Below are 24001 nucleotides of genomic sequence, written 5' to 3'. Positions count from 1 at the left end.
TATACGCAGCTGTTTGACTTAATTCAAATCCCACCTCAAAACCCATCTGTATAAAATTGCATTTATGGTTTAGTTTCGACAGCTATTTTATTATTTGTCATTTTATTTATGCTTTTATTGTTCTGAGTATTGTTCTTTCAAATTGTAAAGTGTCATTGGGTGTTCACAAAGGCGCTTGTAAATTAAATGTTTTTTTTTTTCTTTCAGGAGGAGCCAAGAAGACTGCATTGGTCATGTAAAAGACGAAAATTATGGCGTTCATCAATCTAAAATGTAGGATTGTATGATTTTAAGAACTCTTAGAGTTTTTTTCGACGAGAAAATACCACCATGTTCAATGTCCCGCCAATACAGTAAAGTTTGTATGATGTCAAGAAGAAATCCGAGTGGCCAAATAACACGTCACTCATGCTTTTCACACTTTCATTGGTGAAAATAATAAACAATAACTTCCTGGCCCCGCCCTGTCACATTTCTGTTAGATTCCCACGGAAGTTGGGCGGTCGGCTGTCCGTCGGGGGGGTTGTCGTTTTCTGACGTGAAAACCACGAAAAAATAAATTTGGATTACTTTGGTGCATCGGCGGAAGAACGTTTAAAGGTAAGACAAAGACGGTTTGCTTGCATCACCGAAGTTCGGCTAGCTAGCGCCGCGTTCCCCCCACTGTCGAATGCTGAGTTAGCCATCCGCTGTCACCGCATGTAGTTTATATTCACTTTGTGCTTTGTAACGCCAAGACTCTGCAATGCAAAGGCTGTTGTTAACTTACTCGAATGTGCGGACCATCACCAAAACATAGTCTAGTCTTTACAACCCCCCCCTAAAAACGTGATATGTTTTTGTTATTGTAGCAAAATGCGGGAATGCGGCATGCTGGAGATGCACCGAGTCGCTTTGCGCAGTGCTTCTTTGTGCAAGCAGCTGGTGGTTGATGAGCTGCTCATTCAGTTTCTTCTGGAAGACAACATTCTCACCGACAGCATGGCTGAGGGCATCCTGGTAGGTTTGTTTTTGCAGCACGGTGGTTTGCGTTTACTTCACGCATGTACTTTAAAGGACAACCGACATCACTTTTTTTTGTTTCTTAACTGACATCAGAAAAACGTTTTATAGCATCTAAAATACCCAAAACACGCAGTATGATATTTTTAGTCAAATGCAAAACACCAATAAAGATGACTTAAAGTGTCCAAAATCTGCAAAAAACGAACCCGAAAGTGGCCAGTTTCAGAAGGTCGCGCCCCCTTGTTCGTGATGTCACCCCAAGACGTCTTACCTTGCTGGAGAATCAAAACAATGGCTCGGAGAAGATGCTTACTTGTTACTCATCCAGTTATGAATATGATTCAAATAGTTCTGAAGAAGAAAGCATACATATTTGCAATCGATTTATTCCGTGTCATTTTGAGGCATCAGGGGTGGGAAATGTCGCACCCAAAAAAGGCAGAAAATGGCGACAAAGTCATGTAAGGAATTAATCAACCCGTTTCCACAGGCTGATTAATTCCTTACATGGAGCTTTGTCGCCCTCTTCTGCCTCTCTGTGGTCCTACACGACGTTTTTAGACCAAAGTAGAGCAAAAAGCATTGACGTGATGGAAGGACTGCTACAATGTGTCCTTTTTTCGGGCAGGGGCGTTCCTTCAGTGACGTCACGTACGGACTCGTCACTAACTCAAAAACAAGACTTCCGGAATATTCAGCGCGAGTCTTAAAAAGTAAAATATAGCTAAATGCGGTGGAATCTTTGTAAAATACGCTCAGTAGAAGTCATTTGAAGTGATTTTAGAAATTATGGACACAACTTGTCCGGCGACGTCGGGTTTCCTTTCATTACAATACAATAGGATATTTATTATACATAAACTAAGGTATATTTTGTGTAGTTGTAAGGCTTATTTCGTAGAAAATGATGTTTTATGGGCACCTGGAAACAGATTCTTCTCGTTTTTAATGGTTTCCTATGGGAAATGAATGTTTGGAAGACACACTTTTCACCTTACACACACTTTCTGGGAATCAATTAAATTCGTGACCTGAGGTATCACTACTTTAATTCAAAATAATCATAATTTGCAAACCACAGTAAGCACCCCGCCGATTTTTACTACGTTTTTTGACCCCCCGTCATGTTTCCAACGTCCAATGTCCTCAGGCCGAGCAGACGTCCCAGAAACGAAGCTGGCGTCTTCTCCTGTTGTTGCCCAAACGAGGCCCGCGAGCCTTCAGCAGCTTCTGCTCAGCCCTGATGGAAACGGAGCAGCGACATCTCTGCGAGCTGCTCGCGCTGTCGCAGGACAAAGACGGCAAAGAGACACGAGTGAGTAAGCGAGCGCTTCATCGGTCAACCATCTTGCCCGCCTTCATCCCAAAGTAATAATCGTCGCGGCTTTTTGCGCCCGTTGTGTCTTTAGCCCGACGGCGAGTGCGAAGGACGGATGGGAAGGCAGCTCATCCAGACGTCGCAGAGGAGGAGAGAGGTGCGCACTTTGTGAGCGTTCAAAAAAGTTGCTATAAGTTGAAACGCTCCCTTTTGTTTGCAGAGATACGACGACTCCTCTCTTCCATTTTCCACCCAGGAGCAAATCGAAGTCAAACGGGCGCGGACGCACGGTGGGATGCGGCATACGTCTCCCTTTTTTTTCCATCTCATTCCGTTAGTGTCAAGATTCACTAACTGACTAATTACCGTATTTTCCGGTGTAAAAGGCGCACCAAAAAAAGCCTTGATTTTCTTCAAAGGTTGACACTGCGCCTCATGTGTGAAGTCATAGTGAGACGCAACAGGTCTCGCAATGACTGTTAGTAACCACTTTATTATATTTATATATAATATTTTTTGGAAAACATTTTTAAAGGTGGCGCCTTGTAGTCTGTTGCGCCTTATACAGTATATGGAAAAAGTTTGAAAATACACCATTTATTGGGGGTGCGCCACATTAGGTAATTTATAATTGCCCTAACACGCCTTATACTCCGGTACACCTTATATATGGAACAAGTTATAAAATACACCATTCTTTGAGGGTGCACCTTATACATGGAAAAAGTTTGAAAATGCACCATTCATTCGTGGGGGTGCACCTTATACTCCTGTACGCCTAATTTATGGAAAATGTTCGAAAATACCCCATTCATTGAGTGTGCACCTTATACTCTGGTGCGCCTTATACAGTAAAGTCTCGTTATATCGATATCGGATATATCGATAGTCCCGGTTATATCGATACTATTTCTATGCACGCACGGAGAAAATTACATGCAAACAGGGTCGGATATATCGATAGTCCCGGTTATATCGATATTTTTTCCGACTCCCTTGAATATCGATATAACGAGACTTTACTGTATATGGAAAAAATAGAAAATACACCATTCATTAATTGTGTGCTTTATACTCTGGTGTGCCTTATATGTGGAAGAAGTTTGGAAATACACCATTCATTCATTGGGGGTGCGCCTTATACTCTGGTGCAACAAATTTATGGAAAAAGTTTGAAAATACACCATTCATTGGGGGTGCGCTTTATACTCCAGTGCACATTATATATATATATATATATATATATATATATATATATATATATATATATATATATATATATATATATAAACATTTACAAAATAACGTTCATTAAATGTGCGCCTTATACTCCAGTGCGCCTTATATATGGACAAAATTTGAAAACGCACCATTCGTTGGGGGTGTACCTTATATTCTGGTGCAACTAATTTATGGAAAAAGTTTGAAAATACACCATTTGTTGGGTTGTGTCTTATACTCTGGTGCGCCTTATAAATGGAAAAAGGTTGAAAAGACACCATTTATTGGGGGGGGGGGGTGCGCCTTATACATCGGACAATCCGGTAAATAAAATAGGTAGCCAAAGTTGTAATATGTTGCAGATTCTTCTCACTGGTTTATTTGCGTCGGGATCATATTACTGAAAAGGGAGTGCGGGTGCCGCACCTTGTTGAGTGACTCATGTACGGTCTTGTAGTACCGACTTTGTCATTTTAAACCTGGCGGTGTGACGTCATACGGCCACAACAGTCGTTTGACCTCTGTCTAATCGTATTCTTGTTACAATTCTTGACATTATTTAAACTCATATAGAATACATATTTTTTTGCTATGAAGGCATCCTTCAAAACTATAACTACTTTATTTCTTTTAAATGACGTGTCTGTAAGTGTTTTGAATTGTATATATGTTATATTTTTCAACATGGCGCGTCTTCCATTTTGTTTTCAGAGTGTCAAGAGTACAGCCTGGATGCAGACAGCCCCATCGTCACTCCCGTGCTGCCTTGCACGCATGACCTCTACCTCACGCAATGCCTCAAGGTAGCGCAACGACGACATCGTTGAACGCCCCTTTAGCGCGCACATTTGAGCACCTAACGCGCAGGTGTCCAAGTCAAGGCCCGTGGGCCAAATCTGGCCCGCCACATCATTTTATTCGGACCACCAAAGCAAATAAAAAAAATCTAATTCCATGTTCATCTATTGAGCGATTTAGCGAGCGATCGAGCTAGCTAGCTTTCCATCTATTGAGCTAGCTGGCTCATCCCTTACATCAAAGTATGAAAGATAAGGTACGGGGGCCAAATTTGGCCCGCCACATCATTTTTTTCGGCCTGCCGAATCAACTCAAACAAATCAAATTCCATGCTCACCTATCGAGCGATTTAGCGAGTTAGCGAGCGATCGAGCTAGCTAGCTTTCCATCTATTGAGCTAGCTGGCTAATCCCTTACATCAAAGTATGAAAGATAAGGTACGGGGGCCAAATATGGCCCGCCACGTCATTTTATTCGGCCCGCCAAAGCAAACCAAACAAATCAAATTCAATGCTCATCTATTGAGTGAGTTAGCCAGCGTTCGAGCTAGCTAGCTTTCTCTCTATTCAGCTAGCTGGCTAATTCCTTACATCACTGGTGTGAAAGTCAAGGCACGGGGGCTAAATCTGGCCCGCTGCATCATTTTATTCGGCCCACAAAAGCAAATCAAACTTGTGTAATTTCATGCTAATCTATTGAGCGAGTTAGCGAGCGATCGAGCTAGATTTCTATCTACTCGGCTAGCGAGCTAATTCCTTCCGTCACCGGTGTGAAAGTCAAGGCACGGGGGCCAAATCTGGACTTTTAAGAAAATTGATATTGAGCAATACAAACAAAATCTACCCAATTATGTTGCAGTCCTACGTAATGACCTCATCGCCGCGCGGTTTAGCCCTGGTGATCAGCAACGTGACCTTTGACCCGCGATCCGCACCCGACCTCGACCCCAGGAAGGGAGGCGAGGTGGACGACGAGGTTCTCCGGAAGCTTTTCGCCGATCTGGACTTCGCCGTGACGGTCCGCAGAGACCTGACGGCTGAGGTGACGGCGTCGTGCCCGCGCCGCTTCCTCCTTCCCCGCTAGCACAAACCAACTTATTTTGTGTCCTTTTTAATTCCACAACCAGGAAATGAAAAGTTGCATCGAGACCTTCGCCAGGCGCCCTGAGCACCGCACGGTGCACAGCTGCGTGGTTTGCCTCCTCTCCCACGGCGTGGAAGGGGCCGTTTACGGCGTCGACGGTCAACTCCTGCAGGTGCGTCGCCATTTTGTTAAAAAAAAAGACAACAATTATGGATGTTGACATGATATCATTTGTTCATATTTAGCTTCAGTGGGTATTTGAGGCCTTCAACAATGCCCGCTGCCCGTTGCTACAGAACAAACCAAAGATGTTTTTCATCCAAGCTTGCAGAGGAGGTAACAAAAAAAGCACCCAAAAAAACGTCACGTAAAGTCTACATTTGCACAACGCAGACAAGATAAAAATAAAGTCGGACTTGATAGTTAATGTTACCGTATTTTCCGCAATATAAGCCTTCAATATTGTTTTTCAAAAGCCGTGACTTTCACACCAGTGATGTAAGGGATTAGCCAGCTAACTGAATAGATGGAAAACTAGCTAGCTCCATCGCTCGCTAATTCGCTCAATAGATGAGCATGGAATTCCACAAGTTTCATTTGCCTTCGTGGGCCGAATAAAATGATGTGGCGGGCCACATTTGGCCACCGTGCCTTGACTTGGACACCTGCAATGTAAGGGATTAGCCAGCTAGCTGAATAGATGGAAAGTTAGCTAGCTCGATCGCACGGTAACTCGTTCGATAGATGAGCACGGAATTTGATTTGTTTGATTTGCTTTGGCGGGTCGAAAAAAAAAAATGATGCGGCGGGCCAGATTTGGCCCCCGGGCCTTGATTTTCACACCAGTGATGTAAGGGATTAGCTAGATAGCTGAATAGAAAGAGAGGTGGTTAGCTCGCTCGCTAGCAAGCTCGCTCGCTAGCTCACTCGCTAACAAGATAAATGAGCGTGATGTGGCAGGCCAGATTGGGCCCCCGTGCCTTAATTTTCACACCAGTGATGTAAGGGATTATTAGCCAGTTAGCTGAAGTGATGGAAAGCTAACTAGCTCGCTAACTCGCTCAATAGATGAGCATGGAATTTGATGTTTTTTTTTTATTTGCTTTGGCGGGCCGAATAAAATGATCTGCTAGTTAGCTCACTCGCGAGTAAAAATATAAAAATAATACAAAATAACATAATATAACAATAAATAAAAATAATAAATATATAGTAAAAAAAATAGTAAACATAATAAAATCTAACATAAAAGAATACATAATAATAAATAAATATCGTAAAAATATTGTAAAATCTAACATAAAAGAATAAATAATAAATAAAGAAATATAATAGAATAATGCGGTGCACCCGAAATACAGTATTTTTTAAAAATCGCTTACCGGATGTAAAAAATGAAAATGTTCTTTGGTGAAGTTGAGAATCTCGGTGAGTGTCCGCCATAAAGCTTAAAAAATGGCACAAATCTGCCGAGCCCCTTTTCGAGTCATCGCGGCCCCTTTTTCGCCCCCCACCAAAACCATACCCCCATTTTTGTCCCCCCTTCGCCATCTCGTAGAGGAGCTGGACTGCGGCGTGGAGCAGCTGGATGGTCCAGTTCGGACCTCCTCGCCCAGTTGCGAGGAGCGAGATGCCGGGCGAGAAGCCCCCCGGGCCACCGGAGCCGCCGGACACGGGGGTGACGTCGGACTGCCCAGGATTAAACTGCCTCGGCGCTCTGACATGATATGCGGGTTTGCCTCTCTCAAAGGTCAGACAATTTGTAAGTTTGACACCAAACCTGTTTTTTTTTTTTCAATGTAATTTTGATTGATTGATTGATTGATTCGGTGATTGATACGATTTCATGGATATAGCAGGGAACTCATGCTGGGCTCTGGTTTCCTTTTCAAGGCACGGCGGCCATGCGCAACACCAAACGAGGCTCCTGGTTCGTCCAAGAGCTCAATTCCGTCTTGCGTCTTCACGCCAGAGACACTCACATGGCGGACATCTTGGTGCAGGTGTGTAACCTTGTTTTATGATTTAGAACACATTGATTAATCGCAATTAATTAAAATCCGTTTCAGGGAGACATTGTGTGTGTCACATTTGCTTCTTTTTTATTTTCATTTTCGGTTATCATAAGCATTTTGGTTCATTTGAAACATGCATATCAAACTTTAATAATAATAATAATAATAATAATAATAATAATAATACATTTCATTTATAAGCGCCTTCCAAAACTCTCAAGGTCACTTTACAGTCACAGGATAAGCTTTTCTGTGGGTGAGTAGCGGCAGCCACACGCACCAGCGTTCACTCAACCCGGAAGTAACTCAAATAGATAGAAAGATAGCTAGCTAGCTAGCTAGTAGATACAGTCATAATAATAATAATAATACATTTCATTTATAAGCAGCTTTCAAAACTCTCAAGGTCACTTTACAGTCACAGGATACAGTCGCTAATAGATAGCTACCTAGCCAGCCAACTAGATAGCTAAATGATAGCTTTCCAGATAGCTAAACGATAGCTAGCGAGCCAGCTAGACAGCTAATAGACAGTTAAATAGCTAGCTTGCGTGAGAGCCAATCGATAATAATAATAATAATAATACAGTACATTCTATTTATAAGCGGCGTTCAAAACTCTCAAGGACACTCTACAGTCACAGGATAAGAACAAAAATCCCTTTGCTATCTATTAGATATCTGGCTAGCTAGCTAGCTATGTAGCTGGCTATTTTTTAGCTATATGGCCATCTGGCTAGTTAGCAAGCTGTCTAACTGGCTATCTATTAGCTATCTCTTCGGTAGATAGCTAGCTTTCTATCTATTTGAGTTACTTCGGGGTTGAGTGAACACTGGCGCATGTGGCTGCCGCTGCTCACCCGCAGAAAAGCTGATCCTGTGACTGTAAAGTGACCTTGAGAGTTTTGAAAGGCGGTTGTAAATGAAATGTATTATTATTATGATAAAAACATGATGTATTCATTTCACATGGCAGCCATGATTATTATTGATTTTATGACGGAGGCTGCGGGCCGAATGAAAACTGATCACGGGCCACATTTGGCCCACGGGCCTTATTTTGGACATTTTGGTGTACATTGGTGCTTTCCGATCCTCATGGCTGCCATTTTGTGACATACTGTATCTGTCATTTGCAACTGCAGACGCCCTTTTATTTATTATTTATTTTTTTTTTTTGGGGGGGGGGGGCAATTATTTGCAACCTTTCACGGGACATGAGGCAGAAATAAGCGATCAACGAGTGCGTTTGTACTGATTTCCTTTCGTCCCCGCAGGTCAACGGGCGGATCAAAGAGCGCGAAGGTTACGCCCCCGGCACCCCCCACCATCGCTGCAAAGAGATGTCGGAGTTCACCAGCTCGCTGTGCAAAGACCTCTACCTATTTCCCAAATACCAGCCCCACTCTTCATAATGCACTTTTCACACATACAGTGAGACCTCGGTTTTCGACTATAATCCGTTTCAGAAACCTGTTCGAAAACTGAAACAGCACTTTCCATTAAAATCAATGTAAAAAAATGTAATCCGTTCAAAGTCTAGAAAACAACTTTTTAACTATTTCATCGCATAAACCGGATAAAAACGTAATATTAAAGAAGGTCATGTGTAAAATTCTATCAAAACAAACATTTATTTTCAGCAATTTTCTTTCTGCCACAGGGCATGTTGGCACCTATCCTGGCTGTCTTTGGGCAAACACAGGGCACACTAACTTTTCAAACCATCCTCCGCTTGCTTTAAAATCATACTATTCAGGAGATCTTAACCAAATATGTCTGCATTTTTGCAAAAATAAAACAACAACAATATTAATGCGTCGGTCACAATGAGGAACACGTGACGTATAAGGAAGCGGAGGGTAGTCGAGTGATGCATTCAGGTGCACTCAGTTTGGTTGAGAACCAAATTTCGATTGTATAAAAAATAGGACATTTTTGGTTGAAAACCGAATGGGATGAGAACCGAGACGTTCGAAAACCGAGGTTTGACTGTACATGCCACCCCCGACACACACACACACTCTTTCACACACCTACGCACACACCATTCCTGCCAGTGTGCTCACACGTCCTCTCATTCCAAGCGTATTACTGCCACACACATTTGCATTCCAGTGTTACAGGCTGACACACACACACACACACACACACACACACACACACACACACACACACACACACACACACACACACACACACACACACACACACACACACACACACACACACAAACTGGCATCCAAACATGTATTCATTGACATTTTTTTTATGCTAACACTGCCTGAGCAAAATCTCATACACACTTAGCGATGTCAGGGAGCTAATGCTAATGCGGACATTTTTGTTTGTTGAAACTGGAAACCTTAGTCAAAAGATTAGAGTTTGAGAGTTTCAATTTCTAGCAGTTAAGTGGCCCAAAAATATATTATTTTTTTTTCCCCACCCACCCTGGTCATTGCTGTGAAGTAGCGGTGGTGCGTGTGTAAAAAGTTTCCTCTTTTGACTTCTTTTTATTTATAATAATAATAATAATACATTTTATTTCAAGCGCCTTTCAAAGCTCTCAAGTACACTTTAGAGTCACAGGCGAGCATAGGCAAGTATTTATTTGGATATCTAAGCTGGCTATCTGGCTAACTAGCTGGCTATCTAACTAGCTATCTATTTGCTATCTAATTGCTGTCTATTAGCTACTTGGCTGGCTACCTAGCTGGCTATCTATTTGCTTTCTATGAGCTTTCTGGCTGTCTATCTAGCTGGCTACCTACTTAGCTATCTAATTGCTATCTATTTACTGTCTATTAGCTATCCGCCTGGCTAGCTGGCCAGCTATCTATTGCTATCTATTTGCTGTCTATTAGCTATCTGACGGGCTTCCTAGCTAGCTATCTACTTGCTATCTATTGTCTGTCTATTAGCTATCTAGCTGGCTACCTAGCTAGCTAGCTATTTGCTATCTATTTTCTGTCTTTTAGCTATCTGGCTGGCTATATGGCTATCTAGCTAGCTTTCTATCTATTTGAGTTTATTTGCGGGTTGGGTGAACGCTGGTGTGTTTGCCTGCCGCTGAAAAAACTTCTCCCGTGACTGTAAAGTGACCATGAGAGTTTTGAAAGGCGCTTATAAATGAAATGTATTATTATTGTTTGACATCTGTGTGTCGAGGGCATCGCGCGGCTATAACTGTAAAATGTATTTTCTACTCTATTTTTGTTGTTTTTTTTTTCTGTTGAAGACAAATTTATTTTGATCGGATTTTGTAAACAAGCCCCGAATGTTTTCACCGGTTTTTTTCCCCCCACCGTAAGTTGTCGTGTTGCAGTTCACGGTAGTGACCGCCAGAGGGCAGCATTTTGCAATGAAGTCGGTGCAGTCCTCAGCTCCACAGCAAATAGGAAGTCGTTCCAACATTCCAACACGTTTTTTTCCTGTTTTTCCTTTTTATTACCTCCTCCGCCTACGACGTGTTTTTACTTAACGATATTTATGTTGTAAATATTTCCTTTTTACGCCTTCCTCGAGCCTTCCAATCACTCTGTGAACTTTGATCTTTACGCCAACGCCTCTTTACCCCCAACTATTTCGCATTTATATTTTCCATTTTCTATAAGATAATGAGATTAAAAAAAATATCCATTTCGCGATTGTTTAAAGAAATGTGCAGTTTAATGGATAATTAATAACGGGTTGTTGTCATAGTAACTTGAACACTGCACCACCCCCTCTCCCAACCCTGATTACCCACCTCCCCCAGCATTTGTCAATGCAGGGTGTACATTGTAAGCCACAAAGAGCGTTTTTGGTAACAGTGTTTCTGGAGAACGATACTCCGACACAGTATTGACTCGTGACCAAAGAAGCTCTTAAAGCGGCATTTTCGCGTATTTTTGTTTTAATATTACGAAAAAAGAATTTGGAAAGGGGGTGTGGTTATTTCAGTCATCGCTAATGACTGCCAAGTCTTCCTTACAATAAACAAGCTAATGTGTTTCAACGAGACCGTGCTTTTTGTTCCCTCTTGCCGCAGAAAAATTCCAGGACCCTCATCAGCAAAGCCGTTTTCGAACTACCAACCTACAAGTTGGAGTGTGTTCAGGTACGATGCCCGGAGCATCTGACAGTTCCCGGTTGAAGACAACGTCACCTTGCACTTCTGTCCTTTGCGATTGATGTGACAAGTCAAGATTGGCTTCCTATCGGTATCTTCCACTCAAAAACTGTGCTGATATGAAATATTCAGTCATTCAACTCCGCCATTTAGTCATTATGAGTAATTAACGAATGACGGGAATCCGTCAAAGCCTGGTAAAGATTGCAAAATCGTCTCATTTTATAGCAACTTGTTATAACGTTGTAATATTTTGTTTTCATATTTCATATTTATTTTCATATTTTCATAAACCTGTACTGTATGTTGCAGTTTGTCTGCAATCCAGCACTTTTTTTGCTCGTGATGTCACACATAAATTCGTAACATGCTAGGGCATTCATACAGGACATATATGCGCCGATGCGTATGTGGAACTGTCGCGGCTCGGACTTGAAGCGGATTTAGGTGGAACAGGAGATGTGAGCCAATCTCTTTTCGTCAATTGATGCTACAGGTGCGTGTTTGCTTTCACTATGTAGCTCGTCGATGTTCCTGATCCACTGCTGAAAAGGATGCTTTGATCCTCTCCTCTTTTATCTAGAACTGCTTCATGTCACAAAGAGGGTACAGAACGTGCTGAAGAATGAATGGCTGTGTCTTTGTGTTATTTACTTTTTTATTTTATTTTTTTACTTTGTTACTTCCGGGTTGTGTGAACGCTGGCACGTGTGGCTGCCGCTGCTCACCCGCAGAAAAAAAATATCCCGTGACTAAAGTTTCTTTGCGAGTTTTGAAAGGCGCTTATAAATGAAACGTATGATTATTATGATTATAAAATGTCGTTTTTGACTCACGTCAATTTGAATCGCAAACGCACTTTTTTGATAACTTTTCTGGCACCACTTTTCCACGCGCCAAACGGCGCTTTCCGCCACTCATTGACCCTCCACTCCCCTCCCCCGCACGCGATCCGCCTTGTTGCTGTGTTTGCGCGAGTGTTGTTCAGGTGTAGTGTAACCGCTTGCGCTCAGGTCTCTCCGCACTCTGGGACGACGTGTGTCATTCCCGCCGCTCGGTGATAATATTCAGGGTGTATCAAATGGAGGCCCGGCGGGCCAGCTGTCCGCACTCATTTCTTGTTGACACACGCGCGTGCACAAAAACCCCCACGTTAGCCACCCTTACCCCACCGCCCCCGCCCCCATCCCGTGGCGGTCGGCGTAATACATTTTTTGTTGTGTGTGTCCGGTGAGATTAGCTCGCTATGCGCCAGCGCGTGGACCACAAAGCGGCTCGGGGTTAAGGGGGGGGGGGGGGGGGGGATCTGCATGTATCCATGTCTTTGTTATTGTCGTGACGGGTCAACGTGTCAAGTCATGTGATCAACGTATCCAGTCATGTGACCTCCCGTCCGACTTTTCGGGGTCTGGCGTTTAAGTAGCGTCGGAAAAGTACACAAACGATGCGTTTGCGATCCAAATTGTTGAGAAATGTTTGCAGCCTCATCGTCGAACGCCATTCCAATAGCGCGCCTCAATACTCTTAGCCCACAGGTGTCAAAGTCAAGGCCCGCGGGCCAAATCCGGCCCGCCACATCCTTTTTTTCGGCCCGCGAAAGCAAATCAAACTTGTTAAATTCCATGATGATTGCTAAAACCTGAGCCAAAATTTCATATTTTTGGATGTCAACCACAATAAAAGTCATTATTCTTGACTTCAGATTTGAAAACGACTTATTAATTTGCTGTGTGCTCTATATGTAATATTTGAAGGGATTTAAACATTCTAATGGGTTCCCCAAATTCATAACGGCCCTCGAGAGGAAACCATAACTACAATGTGGCCCGCGGCAAAAAATAACTTTGACACCCCTGTCTTAGCCGATATACAGTCACACCGCAATTTACAAACGCTTTAGTTTTACGAACTTTTTGCTTTAAATTTGCAAGAATATAATCTTGGCAGACAAACTCGGTTTCTGCAAATGAATTAAACCACACGGAGCGCCACAGTGGCTAGTTTTCATCACCCCCTTTCCTTGAGTGCAGACTTGGTTTGTTATCGAGTGGATACTTTTGCTTTTTTTGGGACCGAAAAAGACCCCACCACAGGCTAGTGTTAAGCCGAAGAGGACACAAAAGAAAATGACGGTCGAGCAGAAGATGGAGCTCATCGAAAAACGTTTCTGTGAATTAGCGTCCCAGTACCAGTATGCTAAGTCGACCATTGCTACGTGTGGCTAATGGTGTTTTCTGTGTTGTCTAAGCAACGGTCTCAGCCAATAGACGAGGTTGAAAAACTTCCGTTGATTTGGATTAACGGAAAGAAGCTAGCATGGGACAGTGTGAGTGAGGATATTATGGCCGAGAAAGCGCGGCAACTTCACTCGGATATCATCGAGAGGCAACTACATCAACGACCATCACAAAGGTCAATAAAACGACTTTATCATGCAGTACAGTTTATTTATTTAATTATAATCCCATGACATTTATTATATATAAAATAAGGTATATTTTATGTAATTTCAAGGCTTATTTCGTAGAAAATGATGTTTCATGGGGACCTGGGAACGGATTATCCTCATTTTTAATTGTTTCTTATGGGAAATTAATGTTTGGAAGACACAATTTTCGCCTTAGACACACTTTCTGGGAACCAATTAAGTTCGTAAACTCAGGTCTGACTGTATTTTGTGTAGTTTTAAAGCTTATTTCGTAGAAAATGATGTTTTATGGGGACCTGGGAACAGACTATTCTCATTTTAATGGTTCCCTATGCGAAATTAATGTCTGGAAGACACAATTTTCACCTTACTCACACTTTCTGGGATCCAATCAAGTTCCTAAACTCGGGTATCACTGTATTTTGTGTAGTTTTAAGGCTTATTTTGTAGAAAATGATGTTTTATGGGAACCTGGGAACGGATTATTCTCATTTTAATGGTTCCCTCTGGGAAATAAATGTTTGGAAGACTAACTTTTCGCCTTACACACACTTTCTGGAAATCAATTAAGTTCGTAAGCTGAGATATCACTGTACCTTCATAGCACCCACCCCTCAACCACCTCTAATGGTCGACTGCTAAGAGCGACAAGTGTGTGTGTGTGTGTATGTGTGTGTGTTATTAGGTGTCTGCAGTTCTAATAAAGGAAAGTGTCCTTCGCTGCCTCATCAGATGGCTTTGCTCCGCTTTATCCGGCTGTCTGATTTCTCCGCAGGCCCACGCCGGATGTACCACCCCCCTACCCGGGCCTCCGGACCACCTGGATAGCACCACGAAGACCACCGACCCGCTTCACCTTTCTGAATGGTGGAGTCGGTGGGATGTGAATGTGCCGCCGGAGTCGTTCGCATGTCGCTGCTTCACGCCAGTGGAAATGTTGGGGTGTCCGGCGAGGTTATTTTGGGATCAGTGACGGCGCGTCCATGGCTGCAGATGCATCGCAAAGGAAGGCTCTGAGATACCAACAGACTTTGGTAGGTCTTCGCACATCTTCTTCGAACTTTTCGTGCTAGCCTCGCTATTGGATCTGTGCTGATGTTAGCGTATTCACCACCTGTAGCACCAATTTTCATCTCCCTTTTCTATTTATTTATTTTTGTTTTGTTTATTTATTTATTTATTTGTTTGTTTATTTATGCTTTCTTTTATTTTAATTAATTTATTATTGAATAAATTTTGTTCGTGAATGTATTACTTTATTAATGTATTTATTTATTTATTTATGTTTATATCTATTTATTTATGTATGCTTTCTTTCATTATAATTATTTTATTATTGAAATAATTTTGTTAATTAATTTATTACTTTATTAATGGATTTGTTTGTTTACGTATTTATTTATTCATTTACTTATTCATTTATTTTTGTTTATCTATTTGTTTGTTTGTTTATTTATTTATGCTTTCTTTCATTTTAATTATTTTATTGAATTAATTTTGTTAATCAATTTATTACTTTATTAATGGATTTATTTATTTGTTCATTCTTTATTTAATTTTTATTATTTTATGTATTATTTTTATGTATTTATTTGTCTATACATTTATTTGTTCATTTATTCTTTTTTATAGTAATTAATTAAGTAATTTATTACATTATTTTATTTATTATTCATTTAGTCATGTATATTAAATGTTTTATTATTTTAATTATTGAATTATTATATTTTTTTAATTATTGTATTTATTATTTTAATGGATTTATTTGTTGATGTATTTATTTATTCATTTATACTTTTTTAATTTTAATTATTTCATTATTTATTTATTTAATGGCTTTATTGATTCCTTATTTATTTGTTTCTTTTAAGTATTTCATTATTATAATTATTTCATTATTTTATTTGTTTTTTATTTATTCATTTATTTATTTTAGTATTTAAATTATTTCATTATTTATTTATTTATCTTTTTATTTATTCATCTTTTTATTAATCAATTTTATTTATTTATTTTATTTTAGGGGTTGGGGGTATGACCAATCCAATCCGATGACCAATCCGAAAAAAAAACAACAAATGTTGTTCAATGCTAACTGCAGAACTAGCATTTTTCTGTACGAGCGACTGGTCGCACGTGGCTAGCGAAATAGATCCCGTTAAGTCTCAAATGTGACATGCGAGCGAAGGGATAATGTGCACTTGCCAAATATCTCCACTGCCATGTGAGCGATTAAGCCATTAAAACTTCACGTGATCTTCGGGGGGCCATTTGATTCCGCACCCCTACCCGCTAGTTCTGCTAGCACCCCCCCCCCGCACCCCAAAAAAAAACAAAAAACAACAACCCCGAAACACCCACCTGCGCTAACGCGATGTCAAATGACCTGTCATTGTTTTCGACAAAAGGGGGGGAATCGGGTGGGGTTATCAAGAGGTGTTTGGAAAAGCGTGTCGGTGAACATTGGGTCACACCGTGTGCTAAATTTACCCGCGAGTAAGGTTTCACCTCCGGGCTTGGGTGGAATCGGTACGAGGACAGAGAGAGGAAAGGGGAAATGGAAGTTAGTGACGAGCCAGGTAGGACCAATCAGATAAGGCAGTCCGAAAAGAACCGCGATCGCGTCGCGATCATCGAAAGAACCAAAATAAAGTGTCGTCAGAATCAGAATGAACTTCGATCTGGGTTATTGTTTTAGAATACTAATAATAATAATACATTTGATTTCTAAACGCCTTTCAAAACTCTCAAGGTCACTTTACAGTCACAGGATACATTTTTTTCTGTGGGTGAGCAGCGGACGCCACACGTGAAAGCGTTCACTCAACCCGGAAGTAACTCAAATAGATAGAAAGTGAGCCAGCTAATAAATAAATAAATAAATAAAAACTGAAAAAGCTAAACATTAAGACAAATCCTTGATTGTCCAAAGTTACTCCTTAGAAAGCTAGCTAGCTAAGAGTTAGCTCATAATCACTCAACCCGGAAGTAACTTAAATAGATAGAACGCTAGCTAGCTAAGAGTTAGCGAATAATCACTCAACCCGGAAGTAACTGAAATAGATAGAACGCTAGCTAGCTAAGAGTTAGCTAATAATCACTCAATCCGGAAGTAACTCAAATAGATAGAACGCTAGTTAGCTAAGAGTTAGCTAATAATCACTCAACCCGGAAGTAACTCAAATAGATAGAACGCTAGCTAGCTTAGAGTTAGCTAATAATCACTCAACCCGGAAGTAAATCAATTAGATAGAAAGCTAACTAAGAGTTAGCCAATAATCACTAAACCCGGGAGTAACTCAAATAGATAAAAAGCTAGCTAGCTAAGAGTTAGCTAATAATCACTCAACCTGGAAATAACTCAAATAGATAGAACGCTAGTTAGCTAAGAGTTAGCTAATAATCACTCAACCCGGAAGTAGCTCAAATAGATAGAAAGCTAGCTAAGAGTTAGCTAATAATCACTCAACCCAGAAGTAACTCAAATAGATAGAAAGCTAGCTAGCTAAGAGTTAGCTAATAATCGCTCAACCCGGAAGTAGCTCAAATAGATAGACAGCTAGCTAGCTAGTTAGGGTTAGTTATTTTTGTTGGATGAAATCTTTGACATCTTGACACGTTCTCGATTTGAAGTTTCATTCGCACGTCTGGACATTTTGTCCTCAGCGAAGCGAACGTTCCCGTTTTTGTCACGTCTCCTCCTCCTCACGTGGGCTGAATTCCTTCCTTCCTTCCTGAATGAATGAATGAATGAATGAATGAATCCAAATCCCGTTCCGAGCGACGTTGATGTTGCAATTAAGCCCATCGTTCATCACAAAACATTAATGATGATGATGATGATGATAACCTCGGAATTAAAAGCTGCTGACATTTGATTGTCAAGTTTCAGGTGTCCGTATCAAGGTTGCTGTGTACGGTGGTCGGACCTGGTTGGTCAACGGGCGGGCGGGCGGGCGACGGGCCTTCACGAGCAAGGGCGGATTTCAGGCGGTTCACGCCGGATTGCGCCGTGTTAGCGGGAAAGATGCGGGCGAGGATTCATACCTGCCAGACGCTGCTGAACGTTGATCACTTGCTGGTAAGGCCTGTGACCAGCTTAACCTAACTATATACATATACATACATACATATATGTGGATATGTATATATGTATATTGATACATGTATGTGTATGTATATATATTGATACGTGTATATGTATACGTTTATTTGTATATGTATACGTGTATATGTATATATATGTGTACATGTATACCTATACGTGTATATGTGTATGTGTATATGTGTACGTATGTATATGTGCATATGTATACGTGTATATGTACGTATAATTATATATATATGTGTATATATGTATATGTGTATACAATATATACCTATGTATAAGTGTGTATGTATATGTGTACAATGTGTGTGTATATATATATGTGTATGTGTTTACTGTACGTGTATGTGTACATGTATATGTGTATATATATATATACATGTATGTGTATATGTATATGTGTATATATGGATATATGTGTATATATGGATATATATATAATGTGTGTGTGTGTGTGTGTGTGTATATATTTATATATATATATATGTGTATATGTATGTATGTATGTACATATGTATGCGTGTATGTATATATGTATGTGTACATATTTATGTGTATATATGTGTACGTGTGCATGGGTATAAGTGTATATAATGTATGTATATGTCTATATGGATACATGTACATACGTATGTGTATACACATGTGTATAGGTATATATGTATGTGTATATATTCACATGTATATGAGCACAAGTTTATGTATATTTACATTTTTGGGGGTTTTCTACCTACGAGTGCACTGAATTGTTTTCTTAATCCTTGCAAGTTTTCCGTGAATCTTTTTGTCTTCTTTTGTTTTTGTGATTCTGGAGACGAGACTTTGCAGCTGTGCGATGTCTGTGGACGTAGCGTGTTGTGGGGGTGCAACGCACACTTTTCTCTTTTTAGCGCATTAATTAGAACATGACAGCTTGTGCGCCGTTCGGACGAGGCGTCGTGTTGTTATTGTGCTGTTAATTAGAGGCTGCATATGCTTGCTGGTGGAAAGCGTACGTGCGCGTTGCCGCCATCATTTCCTGAGCTCGCCGTCATCCAGCGGGTCAAATTTGATCATTAACCTTGTGCTGCGGGACAGGGTTAGAGTGTTGTTAGGTCGCTCTCAGAGCCATAAACGAAACGGGCCGAAATGGATGAATATGCAGCGTTTGCGCTGGTTGGCGGTGAGGGAGTCCCGGAATGTGCAATTACGCTTTGAATTAACTCTCAGGGTCACGATCACCTTCAGACGCTGCATTTGTGAGCTTGGATGAGAGCCAGCGAAAACAAATACAACCTCGGAGGGTTGTACCTTTGAACCCCCCCCCCCTCCCCCCAATCTGTACACAGTGAGTGTGTATGTACGGTATATATCTATTTACATTCCTTTCGTAAACATATGTATGTATATATATATATATATATATATATATATATATATATATATATATATATATATATATATATATATATATATACAGCATATATGTACATATATACAGTTTATATATATATATACACGCATATATGTATACATAGTGTGTGTGTATATATGTGTATATATGTATGTGTGTATATGTGTTGTATATGTATATATGTGTTGTGTATCTATACGTTTGTATATTTATGTATCTATGTATATGTATGTATGTGTTGTATATGTATCCAGTATATGTGTTGTGTATGTATATATCTGTTGTATATGTATGTGTTGTATGCATATATATATATATATATATATATATATATATATACAGTAAAGTCTCGTTATATCGATATCGGATATATCGATAGTCCCGGTTATATCGATATTTTTCGGACTCCCTTGAATATCGATATAACGAGACTTTACTGTATATATACACGCATATATGTATACATAGTGTGCGTATATATGTGTATGTGTGTGTGTGTGTATATATATATATATATATATATATATATATATATATATATATATATATATATATATATATATATATATATATATATATATATATATATATATAGTAAAGTCTCGTTATGTTGATATTCAACGGAGTCCGAAAAAATATCGATATAACCGGGACTATCGATATATCCGATATCGATATAACGAGACTTTACTGTATGTATACACGTGTATGTATGTATACACGTGTATGTATGTATGTATGTATACACATATCACTTGGTCGGATTACTTATACACACACAGAGTACACATACCACTTTTCTACTCTGGTGGAGTTTATGAATGGAGTTAAAGGGCAGAGTGATCCATCGCGATAATGAGCCGAATGCGCGCGAATATCCGCCAGCTCCAAACTTCCAAAGCGTGTGAAAGTTGCGCTCGGGGTCACCTTGGGGCGCTCGAGCGGCTGCGTAAATGACACCCAAGGTCACATGACTCTATCGATGTAAACACAAAAGCTTGACAAATGGAGACAACCAAGATACAAAATGGTGCGTTCAATGTCTTTTCCCACATTTGCTTAACGTTCGCTGAGCTCACCCGGTAAATATGCGGGTGTCGTGGGACAGTCGCTCAAAATTTCAAGCGTGTCGTTGGCGTGTCTGTCGGGGACGACAGGTGACCCAACGAGGCACACCAGCACGGACGCTGCTTCTGAGTAGTCATGTTCGAGTCAAGTGAGGAGGTAAAGATACATTTTTTTCATTCATTTTTTTTTTTTTTTTTTTTTTTTTTAATGATATTTGATCATGCTCTCTTTAACTCTTTTTTTTTTCTGATGACAGTTGAGAGTCTAAGTCAGGGGTCTCAAACTCCGGTCCTCGAGGGCCGTAGTCCTACATGTTTTCCAAGTCTCCTTGTTGCAACACACCTGTTGCAACACAGCCTCAGATGCGTTGCAACAGGGAGACTTGGAAAACATGTAGGACCACAGCCCTCGAGGACCGGAGTTTTAGTCTAAGGTGTCTAACGTTACATTGAATGTTGACGTCGTCCTAAAACTCCATATTCTGTTGGTCCTGGAATTTGAGTGACAATGACAAAAACCCTGGCACTGGAATGGACACATTTTTTGCATATCCATCTGGCAGTGAATGAGTTAATTGACTTGTATTTAAAAAAATACGCAGGATTTTCCACGCCCTTGTTTCGATTCTTGCAGTGTGCAAGTCCCGGAGAATAAATCAGACTCTGAAGTCGTAAAAATGGCGAATTGGTCCGATTCGCGTGGAGTCACGTGACTGGACTTTTGATGAAGTCATAAAATGCTGCGGCATGTGGTTTTACTGCCATTTCCAATCCTAGCGATAGCACGCCGTCGCGTAGCTAAAGCAAGAGATTTATAGCCAGTTCGAGGAACTTTAGTCCTTTTTGAGGCCTCTCCTTCCCCCACGGGAAGAACACGAGAGCCCAAAGTTTCTCTTTCTGCCATCTTGACGATCGCAAGGTGTTACATTTGCGTGTGAGCAGGGGTAGAAAGTGTAACGAGGGGAAGCCATGGCACGTTTCCCGGAGGGGTTTTTCCGATCTGCGTGCCCGTTTTGTCTATTTCTGTCAGCTGGTGTGTATCCCTTACGTCGGTGCAAGGGGTCACCAATCTGCCACCCGCGGGCATCGACTAGCCCAAAATGACCACGGCTGGTTTTTTAACACGCTGGTCCAGGTTGTGAAATAGCTTCCCAGTCCACTGCAGTGCCAGGGTTTTTGTCATTGTCACTAGAATTGCAGGACCCACAGACTATTGGCACTCTATTGGCACTTGAGATTGGCACTTGGTATCGGTACTTGGTATTGGCACTCTTTATAAGCACTTGAGATTGGCACTTGGTATCGGTACTTGGTATAGGTACTTGGTATTGGCACTCTTTATAAGCACTTGGTATCAGCACTTGGTATCGGCACTTGGTATCGGTACTTGGTTTAGGTACTTGGTATCGGCACTCTTTATAAGCACTTGGTATCAGCACTTGGTATCGACACTTGGTATCGGCACTTGGTATCGGCCCTTGGTTTAGGTACTTGGTATCGGCACTCTTTATAAGCACTTGGTATCAGCACTTGGTATCGGCACTTGGTATCGGTACTTGGTTTAGGTACTTGGTATCGGCACTCTTTATAAGCACTTGGTATCAGCACTTGGTATCGACACTCTTTATCGGCACTTTGTATCGGCACTTGGTACTGGATAGTCTGCCGACGTGGCCTTATTATTTATTTATTTCTTTATTTCTTTATTGTCATCATTCAATTTTTCCCGGATACTTCACATCACTCGCTCCTGCGCCATGTCAAATTCAAAATCCATTTCTTTCCACTTTACAGAAAATTGAGACATTCTTTAGTTTATCCCCGAAGCAATATTCATCAACTGTATTTATTTGTAGCTGTTTGTCACCTTTTTCTATTTTATGTTATGAATTAATTAATATTTTTAACCCCCCCCCCCCCCCCCCCCCCCAGCTGTACGGAGAGTACAGGGAGCAACTGGGAAACTTTGCCCGACGGGAGGCGGCCCGTTTGCTGACCGAGCGACAATGGCAAAAGCGGGCGGCAGAGAACGACATGGCGGCGGCGGCGGTGGGAGGAGCCGGACGGCGGCTTCAGCGTCATCAGCACCCCGTCGTCTTGGAGTCGCACCTCAGTCACAGCTCGTCCACCGCGAAGCCACGCCCCTACTCCAAATGTCAAGGTCGAGCCCCCGCGGCTGATTATCACAGCTCTGATTTTCCTGAATGCCACATAGCACCTCTCCTATTGGCTATTACTGAGCATCATTCTGGCATCCGATTGGCTAAGAGAGATTTCTGCCGAATGGGGGTAGAGAGGCGTTCCAATAAAATGACATTAATACGAACCACCCAGAAAAAGTCTGCGCCAGTCGGACATTTTTGAAGGAATGTTAACTTATTCACTGCCAGAAAATGTGTCCGCTCCAGTGCCAGGGTTTTTGTCATTGTCACTCGAATTCCACTCGAGACCCACAGAAGATTGAGTTTTCCGACTACATAAACATTCCATTCAGGGTAAGAAACCTTAGACTCATTTCTTTCATCAGAAAAAAAAATAGTTAATTCCTAAGTTATAAGGGTCTGGAGTTATAGTAGCTTGAAATGGAGGCAGACGTACAAAATGCAATACATATTGATTCATATAGCGCTTTAACAACAGTTGAATCTGGAACAAAGGGCAAACATGGAAAGAGAAAAAAAAAACAACATTGCCAGAGGTCTGACCAGCGCTTTATCAGCACCCAAGCATGAAAAATCAAAACCCGAACAAATTCAGGAATGGCACCCTGCGTCAATTCCCGAATAAATTTGTCAATGGCATTGAATGAGTTCAGCGCTTTGTTCCAGCTTCAGCTGTTGTTGAAGTGCTATATAAATCAATATGTATTGTATTGTATTGTATTGTTAAAACCCGACTGACAAAAGTCAATTACCCGAATAATCCATTGCCATCTTCATATTTGACTGACGGGCCGACAGTTGAAGGAAAACCCGCCATCGACGCTCGCTCAGAAGTCTACGCTAATGAAGTCTGCGCTAATGAAGTCTTTCAAAACTCTCAAGGTCACTTTACAGTCACAGGATACATTTTTCTGTGGGTGAGCAGCGGCAGCCACACGCGCCAGCGTTCACTCAACCCGAAAGTAACTCAAATAGATGGAAAGCTAGCTCACTAGCTCATATGTAGCTAATAGCTAGCTAGGTAGATAGATAGATAGATAGATAGATAGATAGATAGATAGATAGATAGATGGTAGAGAGCTAGCTAGCTAGCTAAATTTTGACTCGTATAAACGCAATCATTCCTTTCCGTTCCAGATTGCTTGGCTCGCGTGCGACGCTACATTGTGACCAAGATGGGGGAGGACTGGATCTTCCTAGTCCTCCTGGGCCTGACCATGGCTCTGGTCAGCTGGAGTATGGACTACGCCAGTGCCAAAAGTCTGCAAGGTAGCGTCGACGGTAGTGTCGAC

At 41.2% G+C, this 24001-nt stretch overlaps 2 protein-coding genes across 8 annotated transcripts in view; both read left to right on the top strand.

The window, feature by feature from the left end:
• Positions 1–468: 468 nt before the first annotated feature.
• On the top strand, positions 469–11440 carry casp2 (caspase 2, apoptosis-related cysteine peptidase). 2 transcript variants are annotated; one of them, XM_088999186.1, is made up of 12 exons: positions 469–600; positions 852–999; positions 2156–2320; positions 2415–2480; positions 2544–2613; positions 4256–4347; positions 5201–5383; positions 5469–5597; positions 5671–5761; positions 6984–7175; positions 7319–7428; positions 8718–11440. In XM_088999186.1, the coding sequence occupies exons 2-12, from the start codon at positions 856–858 to the stop codon at positions 8853–8855; spliced, it is 1380 nt and encodes a 459-aa protein (XP_088855312.1). In that variant the 5' UTR covers positions 469–600; positions 852–855; the 3' UTR covers positions 8856–11440. The 2 variants fall into 2 exon arrangements, with proteins under 2 accessions (XP_088855312.1, XP_088855311.1); XM_088999185.1 differs by having other exon boundaries at positions 6984–7187.
• Positions 11441–14754: 3314 nt separating this feature from the next.
• clcn1b (chloride voltage-gated channel 1b) overlaps positions 14755–24001 on the top strand; it is a 34489-nt gene continuing 25242 nt past the window's right edge. For 4 of the 6 annotated variants that reach the window (XR_016115369.1, XR_016115367.1, XR_016115368.1 and 1 more), the window contains exons 1-3: positions 14757–15013; positions 22480–22708; positions 23847–23978. Coding sequence is in view for 3 of the 6 variants with exons in the window: in XM_088999171.1 (XP_088855297.1) it covers positions 14867–15013; positions 22480–22708; positions 23847–23978 (508 nt within the window). In the remaining 3 variants the exon portion in view is untranslated. Of the gene's footprint in view, positions 15014–22479; positions 22709–23846; positions 23979–24001 lie in introns of all 6 variants that reach the window. The other 2 variants (XM_088999172.1, XM_088999170.1) reach the window with 2 other exon arrangements.

The sequence above is a fragment of the Hippocampus bargibanti genome, linkage group LG06, assembly GCF_051943395.1.
Source record: "Hippocampus bargibanti isolate YZ-2025 linkage group LG06, ASM5194339v1, whole genome shotgun sequence".
Lineage (NCBI taxonomy): Eukaryota > Metazoa > Chordata > Actinopteri > Syngnathiformes > Syngnathidae > Hippocampus > Hippocampus bargibanti.
The sequence above is the reverse complement of the archived record's forward strand: the minus strand, read 5'-3'. Positions and strand labels throughout refer to the sequence as shown.